We start from the raw sequence: 13,937 nt of genomic DNA, 5'->3' as shown, positions 1-13,937 counted from the left end.
TGAATTTCTTCTTACGTAGTGCCCCTTTAAAGTGCCTTACTATAAAAGGTACAAAAATAAATGAATAAAGAAAAAAAACACAAGACGAGACGTTATACTAAAATTACTTTATTACAGCTGATTTCTGTTCAATATCCCTCTGCCAACACAATGGTAAATATAATACAAACAAAATAGTACATTTGATCCTATTTTTATTCTGTTTTATGAATCTTTTTACACAATTTAAATCCACTTTTAGTACTTTACCATCTCTTACGTAGCATCTTCATAATCTCTCTGACATTCATTACAAGTTCCACCATCTATACAGTTTAATACAGGTTATGAGTTGTAGTGGTAATGTGCCAAAGAAGAATACTGACATCTTCAAAGAAATGCAATCTCTTTTCATAATTTGCCTGTCACCGCGTCTTCTTTTCAAGCCTTTTTTTTTTTTTTTACTTTGGCCACTAGACCAGAACCAACTTGTTTTTATGTTTCATACATTTCATGCCGTCAGCCCAATGATAGGTAAAAGTATGGAGATGAGACAATGCAGTGGTATCTGGGCTTGGCAACTCAGGTATGGCACAGTGTTTGACCATATAAAGGATCACCATTTTCTGTTGCCGATCTCATTCAGTATCCCACATGCTTTCAGTCAGTAGGACAAAAATTTGACATCAAAGTTAAAAAGTAAAAAATAAAATAAAAAATAAAATCAAGGTTGGTGGAAAGGTCTTATGACTGACAATGATTGACAAAAATATCAAGACTCCCTCACACACAACACTGACATAAAAGTGAACACAAATTGTGCATACAAACTTAAGGTTGGCATGTATGTGAGGTTTGATTGGCCTAACATTCAAACTCTTGGCCTTGGCTTTTGAATTAAGGTAAGATTCCGATCATGATAAATACATTCCCCCTTTCTTAACCAAATATGAATAAATCAGAAAAGAAATGATGAATATAACCTGCTGTGTTACAGTAGCTGGAACTAGTCACTTGGCATTAAAAAAAAAATTAAGAGTGTTTTGGGACCAAACCATATGTAACTTGATAAAATGCATAACGTTCTAGGTAGGATTATATACACATGTAGAAAATTAAAATCCCACCTATTTAAGAAAAAGACCCCAGCATTTTTTTGTGTCCTCAAATGTGATATGAATATATCACAGCATGACATTCAGAAAGAGCCGGCACCTGAAAAAGGGTGGCTATGAATCAGAGTGGAACGGGGTTGTGCAGTTGGGGAGAACGAACTCTGCAGAGGCCGACTAATAAGTGGCATTTAAAAGGAGATGACAGCAAATACATGCATATGAGGCAATCTGTCTGTGTACACAAAACCAAGAATATTTTCCAATGAGCTACGTCCAGACAACTAACATCAGTGTGGTCTGTCAGTTAAATAAAGTTAGTTTTAGAAATGATTTTTCTTAAAATGAGGAGTTTAGTCTTTAAATGTCTTCTTTAATAAAATATACACATATGAACATTTAACTCCAGCTTTGTGATTCAAGGGGAGTATATAATCATATTATCTCTGGATCATTATCCTTAAAGGCCCTTTTTCAGTAAAGTGTTTTTCAACTCTGTGACTGGAAATGAAACGCCTAACTTGAACAGAGAGGCTGTTAAAACTTCTCCAAGAATATTTCAACCACAAACCAGAGGGAAGGGAGCGAACAGAAACAGATATTATTAGAGGAGCTGCTTGAGCTATCAAAAGGAATACCTAAGTGCTTTTTGCCACATTTATTTTGTATTTGGCTATTATTTCAGAGTGTGCGTACAATGCCATCTTGCGAGCATGTGCTTGATTCAGTCACCCTTGCTCTTGGGTTCTGATGAGATGGTGTAACATGTCTAACTTAGCACCTTTTTACATTTTTAGTGTTTCTTAAGTGGGCCCCAACATTTAAACAGTGTTTTAGTTGTCTTAGTAGTGCCAAGCCTGCTGTCATGGTCATGACAATCACCTTAAGCTATCTGCCTGCACATAATGAACTCTTTTCAGCTAACTTAGTTCAGTTTGTTTTATGGAAACTGTAGCCAAAACATGTAACAAGACTGCAGCACCCTCTATTCAAACAAACACACACAGAGCAGATAACAACGGCTACAGTTTTAAAACAGTAAAAGCTGCAGGAAGGGGGGGACGCTTTCACACACACTTGGCCTTGTCTGTACTTGGGGAATTGCTCCTAAAAAAAAGAAAAATCGCAGCACAGGTTAGCGCAACTCCTCAACTTAACTACATGCGTACCGACAAAACACTCCCCCACCAGGTGCTTTGCGAAAAGAAACCAAATATCAGTCTTACACATATTTAGCTGTATAAAGTGCTTTGAAAAAGGCAGCAGTTTAAAAAAGGCACTAATAAAACTCAACAGATCAATACTAGGATTGTTTTTGAAGGCAAATGAGTCTCCTTTTTCTCCTCACAATTCCTGTGAATGTGTACAATGACATTCTCTGTAACACGTGCAAGTACCACCACTCTAAAGCCCTAAAAATGTAGTAACTGATATACACAAGTAGTTTTCTTTTTCCTCACCATTTATAAGACTTAAACCAACTTAACTGCAAACACAGTGAATATAATAATCTGAGAAGAGTATCTGGGACCCTCAGTAAAATCACTAAACATACACTGGCACAGATTATAAATTGGTGATGAAATTTAAAATATTAAAACTATAAACATCTGAGACTGATTTCTATAATCAAAGGTTAAAAGGCACTGTAGTAGTGTTGTAGCATAAGCCTGTTAAGATTAGTTTATTTGGCTCTGAATTTGTAAAGTCTCCTTTTGGCTGACCGAGAAATCAGGTAAAATAAAATTACTGAATAAAAGGAAGCAACTAATTTATCACAATGACCATTACAGCAGGCTGGTATCACAACAGCAAAGCATCATTAGTAAGGTCCGCTGCACTTTTAACCACCATCAGAGAATCGACCAGTGTATAACTGAATATGAATCGGCAGAGTGAGGGAGGGAGGGGTGGGGGGGGGTGGGTCGCTAAATAAAAATCAGTTTACTGTGATTGTTTGATACCACATTTCTAAGGACATATTTAACACGTGTCAAAGGCTTTTGAACAGTGTTTCATGTGCAAAATGAGAGCAATGGCTGTGAATACCACGAAACATATGTTTTTAAAATTCCATAGGAGAGAGCTGTAAATAAAAACAAATGGGAGTATTATGTGTTGACACTCAAATTGCTTATGTAACATAAATTTAAGGATCTGTATGTGTGCCGATAAACTGCCGTGAGGACGGGCTGCGTCTCTTCCAGCCCTTTTGACCTGAGCAACATTTATTTCATCACACATCCACATCTGTACACGGGAAGAGCGGAGGCGAAGTGTCGCAGAGTCTGTCCTGCTGTATCTGTTGGATTCATCTCCGCCACGCTCAACCTCTGACTCCGGAGCTGACGGGGGGATCTATGTGTAGGAGAGGTGTGACCCGTTAGATATCTGAGAGGTGACACTGGTGCTCCTGCTCATGCCCTGCTCATTGCGCCCTCCTGAGGGTGTCCTCCCCATTGCTTGGGGGCTGTTCTGTACACCTCCACTGCTGCGGGAGACTCCTGATGGGTGGCCCCATGGTGATGGAGCCCCACCTCCCTGCATGCCTTGCCCCCAGCCTTGCTGCATAGATGCCCCTCCTGGACTGGAGTGATAGTGGTGATGGCTGCCTTGGTGGCTCGATCCTGCGCCCAGATTGCCGCTGCCCCAGTGTGGCCCTTGAGCGCTCCCAGATGGGTGCTGTTGTTGATGGTGACTCCAACTTCCTGGAGCCCCGGGAAAGCTATTGCTGAGGGCCTCTGGGGAGATGTTTGATAGCACCATGTTGCTGAAGCCCAGGCGCATACTCTCCGAGTCAAAAGCCTCAACCTCTCGGGCTTGGCGTTCCAGCAGGCTCCTGATTCGCTCCAAGCGTTCGTTCTGCAAGGACATCATTTCCTCCTCAATCTACAGAAAAAACACAGTTAGTAAATAACAATATTCAGACCAATGTACATCTCCACAAGAACAATAAATAGAGGAAAACCTTTTGTTCCAGCAGGGCCCTTCGGAGTGACACCCTCTGCTCCAGGTCCTTCCTCTCACGGTCGTGCTGGGCATCCGTCTGCATCTTGATCTTGCTCTGGTAGGCGTTGAGAAGCTCCAGCTCCTGCTGTAGCTGCATTCGTAGGGCTTGGCACTGAGCCTCCTGAGTCTCATCCAGACGAAGCTACAGACAGAAAGAACATAACCTTAAAAATAAATACACAACCATAACTGATTTTGGCATTTCATCTAAAAAAGGTGGCAAAATGTAACACTGGGTGGCAGCATCATGGTCTTACTTCACAACTACATTCCTCGCATTGCCAGACTTACCGCCTGAGTGGAAAGCATCTCATTGATGGAGTGGTCATACTGCTCTGCCAAGATGGCGAGTTTGCGGTGCTGCTCCTGCTTCAGCCGTTTAAGGACAGCCTTGTGCTCTGACTTTGGTGTAGTCTCCAACAGATGGTTCCTCAGTGCTTTGTACTGCCTGGTCTGGATCTTACATGTGTCCTGGAACTGCTTCTTGATCTGTAGCTCTTTGGACTTGAAGAATTGATTCAATTATGTATATTTTGTATTGAAAAACAAGCATTGAACAACATGCAAAAACAGAACCTTATTATCTGCACGAGGTCTGCACTAAATCAGTATTTTTATGCTAAGAAACATAGGGCAGCTTTGATTCTCAATTTTAAGAGTTTTCCTAACCAAAGGAGGGGTTAAAAATCACACACCCAGACCACAGATTCAGTCTTTTTTTATCTAAATTTTCTTTTATCAATGTTTCAGCACATCTACATGTATTCAAGATGAAGAATAAGTCCCCCTGACGAATAGTGATTATTATATTCAACAGATCCTACAAGTATCAAGGGCAACATTATATTATCATTGAAATGAGAGCATCTACTGAATATTGAATGTACATCCACGCTCACATGCTGAGTTCTCACCTTGAGGCTCTTGGGTTGCTGGCGAACCTCCATAACGTGCTTGCGCCGAAGCTCCCTCTCCCTCCTCTTGTTGTATTCCTGCTGATTGGTGAGCTCCGTCTGGTGTTGCAGGCGGATCAGCTCAGCCCTCGTCCTTTGGATGGTGTTGAGTTGGCGGAACTCCAGCTCTTGCATGGACTCATGGTGCCGGAGAAGCATGGCATGTTCCAAGTCCTTCTGGGTCTGTCGCTTGTTTAGCTCCTAATTATGTGCAAATGGAGAGACAAACAAGAGAGAGATGAGACGGTCAGGTACTGAAGATTAATTTAATATTTGCAACATTTGAGACGCAGCAGTACGATGTAGGAGACAGAGTGCTGACCTCTCGCACTAAGTCCTGTTCGATGTTGTGGCGAGCGATCAAGATCCTCCGTTTGAATCTGCGGCACTCCAGATCCAGATACTGCCTCTGTCTGCGCTGTAAGTTGGCCTCTTCCTCTGCTTGGTAGTGTTGGAAGTTCTCCTTCTGCTTGGACAACCACTCCTGCTTTTCTTTCTTGGGTGTTGACTGGTTTTCATTTAACTCCTAAATGGGAAAAAAAGATAGCAGGTCACTGATAGAACAGACTGATGTCCATTTGCTGACAAACAAAACAGGATAGTTTAGGAGACTCATGTATAAAGCAGAAAGTTCCTGAATCCCCCTACCTCTTTGAGTTGCTCCTTGCGAAGTTTGTACTCCCGCTTCTGGGACTCTAGGAAGCTGTTGAGCTCTTTCTTCTGCTGACTCTGAATATGCTGTTGGAACTTCTTTTCGTCATTGGTAAATGTTTTTGCCTAATTGGGGAACACACATAATAATCAGTTTGATCTTAATAGCATGTATTTTGTAAATCTTATGTGAACACATAAATGAGTTGAGAGCATACATCTTTCTCCATGGACGCCTGGTGCTTCTTAACCAGTTTCTCCATCTCCTGGGCAAAGCTATTCCTCTGGTTCTCCAGCTCCTTGTCCAGACGGAGTCTGTGCTCATCCATCTCAGCCTTCAGCTTGTTTTCGAGAGCCATCAGCTGTTTCTGGTGCTGCCGCCTCATGCGCTTGTAGCCCAATATCTGCTCCCTTAACTCAGAATCCTGCTCGTGCTCCTTAATCTGGCGGGTGAGCTGACAAACACAAAACACAGATTGTGTTAAATTCTTGTTGGTGAAAAGAACAAGTTAAAAACATGTGTGGCTACCATATGTATCATATAAATGTGAGGTATCTAAGACAATATGGGGAAAATGGATGATTTTTTTCTAGTGTATAAATGTTTCAAGCTGGATCATGGCTCTGCTTTTAATTACAAACAAAATTAGTTCTTTCTAGCCCAAAAGAAAATGCTAAATGTCAAAAGATTTTGCCGTTGAACAACCCATTGCCAGCCGGTATACAAGCACTTATTTTAGTTAGTAAGTGGTTATCTTAGCTGTCGTTTTATTTGATTTGCAAACACAACTATGTTATTACCACTGAGGCTGTGCGTATAGTAGCAAAGTGCTCGCGGTTCCGTTTCGGCCGTGGAGTGTGGGTAGGCTGGGACTGTGGCTCAGTTGGCCGTGTGTTAGGTTCTGACGCTTCATTATACGTCTCTTCCTCCTGAAAGGTAGGCAAAAAGTACATGTAAACAGCAGAACAAAATACAGCAAAGCAACCACAATTACTTCTCTCAGATTTAAACAGTAAACACCATAAAATAAGCTATGACATCAGGGCAGACTGGAACCTGAACATCTTACTGGTTTGAGGTGTATCACAGAGCTGTTGGACATGACTGTGTGGTCCCCCTCCATGTCCACCTCACTCTTATCATCGCCTGCATCTGTTAGACTGTTGACAGAGCTGCTCTGGGAACTGGCACTGATTGACATGCTGGGTATGGATTGGTTGCTCCCAACACTGTTCACTGTACCCGTCCTACCCACACTGTGTTCTGGCTCCTAAAAATAACATACGTGGAAGACAGTACCAAGGTCACAAGCATGCTCTCTAATAACATTGGATGACACAACACTATAAAATACAACCATACTAATTTGGAGATGACAGAATGAAGAAAGAGAGAGCTATAAACTAAGAGCAGTTAAAACAGTCATATGACAGACCTCCTCTTCGTCTTGTGCCTCAGTTGTGGGGCCATTGTGGGCTTCCTGAAACAAGATCTTCTTCATTTTACGATACTGAAGATTGTCCAGCTCCCGCACTGCATCCTTAGTCCGACTGATCAGGTCTATTAGAACTGATTCTGGTCGCTCGCGCTGGACAAATGCATGCTGGAGAAAGAAGAAAAAAAAAATTTAAATCCTTGATTCTGTTGTGGTTACAATGATCAGCCATAAAACATAACATGTCTGTTATAATCACTTTTTTGATACTTACCTTTAAGAGCTCCTCAGAGTTCGGCCTATCCTGAGGAAATTTCTGAAGGCAAGAATCGACAAAGTTTCGGAAATAATCCGTCCTAAAGTTGAGAGATAAAATGTGAGAAAAGGATAGAATTGTAGTCATGTTATGGACTCAGTTTGTTCCATAAACAATACAACAGCTCTTATAAATGTAATTCTAAACTCACCATTCGCTAGACTGCAGCATGGGGCTCTCATTCTGTGCTATGTGGTATAAGGCACTCATTGCATTCATGTTGAACAGTGGAGGCTTCCTCTCAGCTGCAGGCCAAGCAGCGTGTGGCATCAAGGAGTCAGGATGTTGTGAAGAAAAATGAAATTATGAGAGGAAGAAGGGCAACATTATTCAGTTACTGACTGACTAAGTGAGCAAAATGAATGCTGGCTATGAGATGTTTGTAAAAGTGTAAAAAGAGATGGATGTGGATGTAACAACAGGGAACCTACCTAACTCAATGCAGGTTATTCCCAAAGACCAAATGTCCACCTTTCCATCATACTGACCCTCATCCATGGCTAAAATAACTTCTGGGGCCATCCTGAGAAAACAAACATTCAGCACAATAAAAATATGTAAAGGGAAATTTAATGAAAAATCTGCAAAGTTCTCTAAGAGGAATCGTTAACATGCAGGTTTTGTAGCGTACCAATATGGAGTCCCAACAAAGGAGTTGGCAGGACAGGCGATGGAGGCAGAACCAAAATCTGCTAGTTTTACCTGCCCTGGCTCTGTCAGCAAGACGTTTCCTGCCTTGATATCCCTGTCAAACACAGAAGAGGAAATGATTACAGCTCCACACAGAAGACAGAACGCATGACAGCACAAGCACTTGATGCCCAGCATGCTCCCCAACACTTGAAACACTCACCGGTGAATCATGTTGTGGGAGTGAAGATAAGCCAACCCTTGAAGAGCACCATGGGTGATTGCAGCTATTTCAACTTCTTGCAGAGGTTTCTTGTGAACTGGAAGGGATACATTCACCAACAGCGATGTCAATCAAGAAACAAGCTTAAAGGATAAACTTGAAAAGGGAGACTTCCCATCTCTGCTTGTAGACATGTAGTCTCATGCAGTGATGAGGAATTTAAAGGTTTCCAACTCACCTTCCAACAAATCTGAAGCAGAGCCTAGACAATACTCCATTACCAGCTGCAATGAAAAAGAGTGTTTACTGTCAATTTGTTTTCTTGATCAATCAGTGGGTAATATGTTTTAATAAGTCTTATCATCATCCTCTTACCCAGGCAGTGTGCTCTCGCAGGTAACATCCTTTGTACTCTATGCTGTTTGGGTGTTGTATTCTCTGCAGGAATTTCACCTCCTTGATTATGTCTTGCCATTTCTGTGAAGGAAGTAAAACAAATCTGAGGACTATAACAACTTACCCAATGAGTCAACATGTTGCTAAGAGTTAACATGATATAGGTTAGTGAAAGCCATCGTACCTCAGTGGACTGCTTTCCACTATATGACATCTTCTTGATGGCCACCACCTCATTTGTCCGCACATCCCGTGCCTGAATGATAAGTACATTACACATTGGTGTTACTTTCACATTCATCTACAGCTTTATCAGTTAATTGGTTCAGTGTTTACTTTATTGACTTAGGCTGATGCCCATTATGATACATTTATTCTGTGTTATTTGCCTGTAAAGGGTAAATTATGTCTTTCTGCATTATTAAATCAACATACACAATATGTGATTAAATCTGTATGCAAGACAAGAAGAGCAATTTATAAAAAACAAAAACTGGGACTACATTTCTCTGTGATACAAGTATCTGTAGCCAGACTGATGTGCCTCTGACTGCTTGAGCATTATACAGACATTAACAGACATTAAAAAAACCATTCTGGTCTACAAATTGACTGATACTGGATTTCTGGGGCTGATGCCAATACCAATATAAAGGAGTTAAAAAAAATATCTGATTTCAATATATCAGCGGGTATTCATATTAATGCATATGTATGTGGTTATCAAACACTTGTGACAAAGATTTGTATAGGAGAAAAGAAAAAAGATTTTCATATTGCTGTATATTGGACACCAATATCAATATCTCTGTGGTAGGCCAATATTATCCGAAAAAAAATCAGCCAACCAATATATCCGTCGGGCTCTAAAAAGCACCAAGTCAGACCAAAAAGGTCAAATTTTCAAAGATATTGAGACAAAAATGCACCATCATAATCGCAAAATATCACAATAATTGATTTTTACTCTACATTTGGCTTGCTCAATAACATCCTGAAAGTCAAGCCTGACACACTGTGACAGTGTCGCTAAAACAGTCCTGCTTTTTTAGAATCAATCTGAAATATTTAAAAGGATCTAAGGCCTTGAAGTTCAGGGGACAATCCTTTCCAATTGCTGAACACTGAAACGAAACAGAATGATTTATGAATATCATCCGAATGACCTTCAAGGCTACAAAGCCCCCATCTTCAAGCCCATTCTGTACAGACGTGACAGGCTGAAACACATCCACACTACACTTTTTGTCAAAGGTTTATGGAACTATTGGTCAGGATTTTCCTAATTATTGGAACAGTTTATCATAGCAGTATAATTTGTATCCTTCGTTACAATGATCGGCATTCATAGCGCCAAAATAGAAATGTGCACTTGAAAGTGTTTGATTAACTGAATCCCTTATTTTTTTTGCCAGACCCCTATTTGTCCTTATGTGCCAACACAGTGACCTCACTGAAGTGAAAGATGACTGATGTTCTCATGTCACGCTGAACATGGCCTGAGGCTTTGGTGACAGCCTTATTTTGTATAATACTCACAAAATATACAGCACCAAAGCTGCCATGGCCGATCTCACGCAGATCGGCAAAGAGCTTTTCTGGGTCCTCCTTGAAGAAGAGATCTGCAACTTCGGGGTCCTTCAGGCTCCCCGCCCGACTGCTGTTGGGCATAATGGGGAGTCGGGGGCAATGCCGCTGCCGCCAGGAACTATCTGGGTCTGCGACAGCGACTTGGAAGCCCCCGCCGATGGCTCATCTGCAGGACTGCGGTCTCATATGTGTTCAGAACTAAAAACACAAGGAAAAGCAAGAATGAGTATGCTAAAAACCACAACAGCAGCAGAGGGGTATTACAATGTTTGTGCCCCCAGTATAAATGACAAGGGGTTATCATTAATATTAAATGGACAGCAGATGATCCAAGAGTGGTGTAACAAGTTTATTAAGATAGATATTTTCTTCCTTACTAATAAGTAATAATCCCCAATAGGTAAGTCTAAAATGCTGTCCATATAAACTATACCAGAGTCTATTAACCTGAGCGAGAGAGGGATACACAAAACATGAACTCAACCATGATGTCAAGTGCAAATTTGGAGAATGGCCGGTCAGAAATCCCGAGGCAGCAAGAGATAGGTCTCCTGTTTCCATAGTAACAGCACCTACAGCGAGGAAATCAGTGGGCTGTGTCCTGACAACCTCCCCTCACACCTTCAGTGACTGGTATGTAGACAGATGTGAGGAGGATACAAAGAACCGTCTCGCTGTCGACAATCTTCAGCTCGAACAAAGAGGTAACAACACGCTTGCCTCACTGTGAGAGAGATGTCTGAACTGAAACAAAGCATTCCAGTGATGGGACTACTTGTTAAACCTGTACGTACTTGATAAACACATGTTCTCAAACATACCAAACATTGTCAATAAAATCTTCCTACAAGTGATGAAAGGCTCTATTCAACAAAACCACACGCACAAAAAACACCTTTTTTTAGTCATCTATCGTGGTTTCTTGCTGTGCTGCTATATCTAGTTTTATTTGCCCTAGTTTTTAGATATCCACAGGAATACAATCCGGCTAAATAATTCATTTTCGGTGCGCACCATGTTGAAAAATCAGATTTAAAAATGTAAAAAGCAGTGTGCCTTTCCAAAAATAGTATCTGGGGTACTCAGGATAATCCATCAAACTTACTGGAAACAGCTGTCATTGTGAGCTTTTTTTCTTACGAATGTAAAAGAATACTAAAAATATCAGCAGTAGGGTGTGTTGAATAACCTTATCTCAAAAGCTCACCATGTAAAACCAAAACTGCGCGGCCAGATACCACAAGGCATATGAGGGAAAATGTGGGCTTTCTCATTTGTTTGTTTTTTGAATTTTAGGTGGACTCCCCCTTTAAGGTTAGAGGAATTGACAGAATATAGCATAAGCCCACAACTCCACTGTCAGGCTTTATCTTTTAACTATCTGCTACCTAATAAATGGTTTATTATACTGCGCTACTGCTGTAATACAGATGTAAACTGTAAAAGATCACTGAGGAAAGTTTACTGAGTCCATGCGGCTCAGATGATCAGCTGCAAACAGATGCAGAGCTGACGCTAGAGTCACAAGACTTCTTTCCCAGCCCGGGAGAAACAGCCCCCAGTTGAAGCAGACATCTTTTGTCTCACAACAACACTGAACAACTCACTATTCCACACAGATGCAGCCACGGCCCTGAAATAAAGCCTCATTACCATGTGGGACTGTGTGCCTCTTTATTGCCATTGTCCTTTACTACATTGTTGCTCATGAATGAGCCTTGTTGTCATATCTCATGATGGCATTTTCAAACTGTGGACACGTGAGCACAAAAGTGAGTGATGATAACTGATACCTTCATAAAACACCCTTGCGTTCCAACTAGCACACACACACATGCAGAAGAATGCAGCAGGACAGGACAACAAAGCTGGAGGGCTGGAATTCCCAATGTATGTCCTCACTGCGCTGCATTTCTCAGCATTTCCTGTTCGCACAGCTATAGGGAGGTAGGAAGGGGCCCTGGTTAGCATTTGGACTAGTGATTATCTGTCTTGACTTCACAGCAATCAGACATGCACTGCAATTTCAGACACAGTTAATAAGAGTGTTCAAATACAATGCAGAGTTTATCCTAACAAAATGCAACTGCCATCACATTTTTAAAAACTCACTACATAATTAAAACGTGTGAGTCGTGTCAGTCAGTTGAGTCTTTTCCTTTTGGCAATCCAATCCCTGGAACAACAATCAGATAACCACTAGTCTTTCCTTTATCTTTACCACCCATGTTTACCAAAGAACACAAACTATGACTACAATCTTTCAGCCAATGTATGTTGATGTGCAGGCCCACATCACAGTACATTAATTGAGTAAGGTGGTAATTGGGCCTGATCAGAGCAAACACTTGTAAAAAGAAGAAAAAAACAACAGTAGGATTATTACTCTGGTGTTAAATGACCAAGTTTTTCCTTACAACAAACCCAAAACTATCATTTCAGGGGTAAACTAATTAGGCCAGCCATACCTGCTGCTGCGTTATACCTAAGTTACCTGTGGCTAGGTAATACCTCAATGGAGTTGCAACACAAGTGGAATTTAGAGAGAGCACTTCGTGGGGATTTTGTGAAAGTTGTCACTTTCCAATAGCTGCTTCAGCTGTCACACACGGGTCAGACTTACAGGGACTAAAAATATAAAGAGCTTACACCACTCTCAAGCGTGCGCACACAAATTCAGAGGTTTTAGGAGCTCCCAACTAGCACAACGTTGACTGTAATGTTAGCTACACATCAAACTTAACGTTAGCTAAGGTAAGTTACGTGTCATACGATCAAACCATCCGAGCGACATTCACGACGTGTTTACAGCATTAACACACGTGTTACGACACGAACAATGTGGAATCAAAACAACTTTAAGAGCCTTTTTTACCAGATATTGCTAAATTAGCAAGCTAACCTATGTGATGTTTGCTAAGTTAGCTTTAGCCAGTTAGCTGAAACTCACCCTCTCCTGACAGGCCAGGTTTCAGCACTGTAGAGAATGTCGCGTATTTCAAAACAGTTTGGGATTATAAAAGTCTTCTTCCCGTTTCATCCCCGGCGCGGTGATTTCGTACGCCAAATCCTCGTGGCTCCTAACGCTGTCAGTCGATTATAACATACAGATTTGTGAATTATTACAGGTTAAAAAATCCCCACCCTCGAAGTAACTGGGGTGCCAGAGTAGTCGAATCCCACTCCCAGGCAGGTCCAAAGATGGCCGCCGAGCGCTCCACCGCCGCCTCCCTTCGTGAAAATACGTCGGGGGGAATGTGAGGGAAGTTCAAACACCTCCACAAAAACAGCCAGAAACACGCCGCGATAGTGTCCGCGACGTCGGTGGAAAAACTGTGTGTGTACCCTAGCACGTTAACATGTTAACAACTTAGCTGTTTAGTTAAGCAGTGACTCTCCGTCTGGCTGCCCGTCTTCCCTCGACATACTGCACACAGCAGTTCCGCCCTGCCTGCCTGCCTGCTGGAGTTGCAGTAAACTCTCTCTGACCCAAAAACATCCAGAGGCGGAGACATAATTAAAAAACACTCAGTCTATAACATATAACAGAGTAAATAACCCTAAAGAAACATGTGTTATTCATGTTACAGCATCTCATTATATTCTTTTTATGTTTCTGACCTAAATGACACACCATGAAAT

At 41.5% G+C, this 13,937-nt stretch overlaps 1 protein-coding gene across 2 annotated transcripts; it reads right to left on the bottom strand.

The window, feature by feature from the left end:
- Positions 1-92: 92 nt before the first annotated feature.
- taok1a (TAO kinase 1a) lies at positions 93-13,729 on the bottom strand. 2 transcript variants are annotated; one of them, XM_073482394.1, is made up of 20 exons: positions 13,246-13,729; positions 10,245-10,493; positions 8,890-8,961; positions 8,685-8,786; positions 8,548-8,593; positions 8,310-8,406; positions 8,088-8,201; positions 7,888-7,979; positions 7,608-7,701; positions 7,415-7,496; positions 7,141-7,308; positions 6,775-6,975; positions 6,506-6,634; positions 5,923-6,159; positions 5,702-5,830; positions 5,376-5,579; positions 5,015-5,254; positions 4,392-4,604; positions 4,060-4,242; positions 93-3,980 (listed from the first exon to the last, which is right to left on the bottom strand). In XM_073482394.1, the coding sequence occupies exons 2-20, from the start codon at positions 10,374-10,376 to the stop codon at positions 3,450-3,452; spliced, it is 3,066 nt and encodes a 1,021-aa protein (XP_073338495.1). In that variant the 5' UTR covers positions 10,377-10,493; positions 13,246-13,729; the 3' UTR covers positions 93-3,449. The 2 variants fall into 2 exon arrangements, with proteins under 2 accessions (XP_073338495.1, XP_073338502.1); XM_073482401.1 differs by having other exon boundaries at positions 13,440-13,729.
- Between the last annotated feature and the right edge of the window lie 208 nt (positions 13,730-13,937).

This window comes from Pagrus major, chromosome 2 (genome assembly GCF_040436345.1).
Source record: "Pagrus major chromosome 2, Pma_NU_1.0".
Taxonomy (NCBI): Eukaryota; Metazoa; Chordata; class Actinopteri; order Spariformes; family Sparidae; genus Pagrus; species Pagrus major.
Note: the sequence above shows the minus strand (reverse complement) of the source record. Positions and strands in the feature narration are given on the sequence as shown.

Bases quoted from the DNA above. Each gene is read 5' to 3' on its own strand.
- taok1a (XM_073482394.1), bottom strand. From the start codon at position 10,376: ATGCCCAACAGCAGTCGGGCGGGGAGCCTGAAGGACCCCGAAGTTGCA. The intron at 8,594-8,684 runs GTAAGAGGATGA...TTTTCATTGCAG, and splicing joins TGCGAGAGCACACTGCCTGG to CTGGTAATGGAGTATTGTCT. The intron at 6,635-6,774 runs GTAAGATGTTCA...CCTACCTTTCAG, and splicing joins CTGTGATACACCTCAAACCA to GAGGAAGAGACGTATAATGA.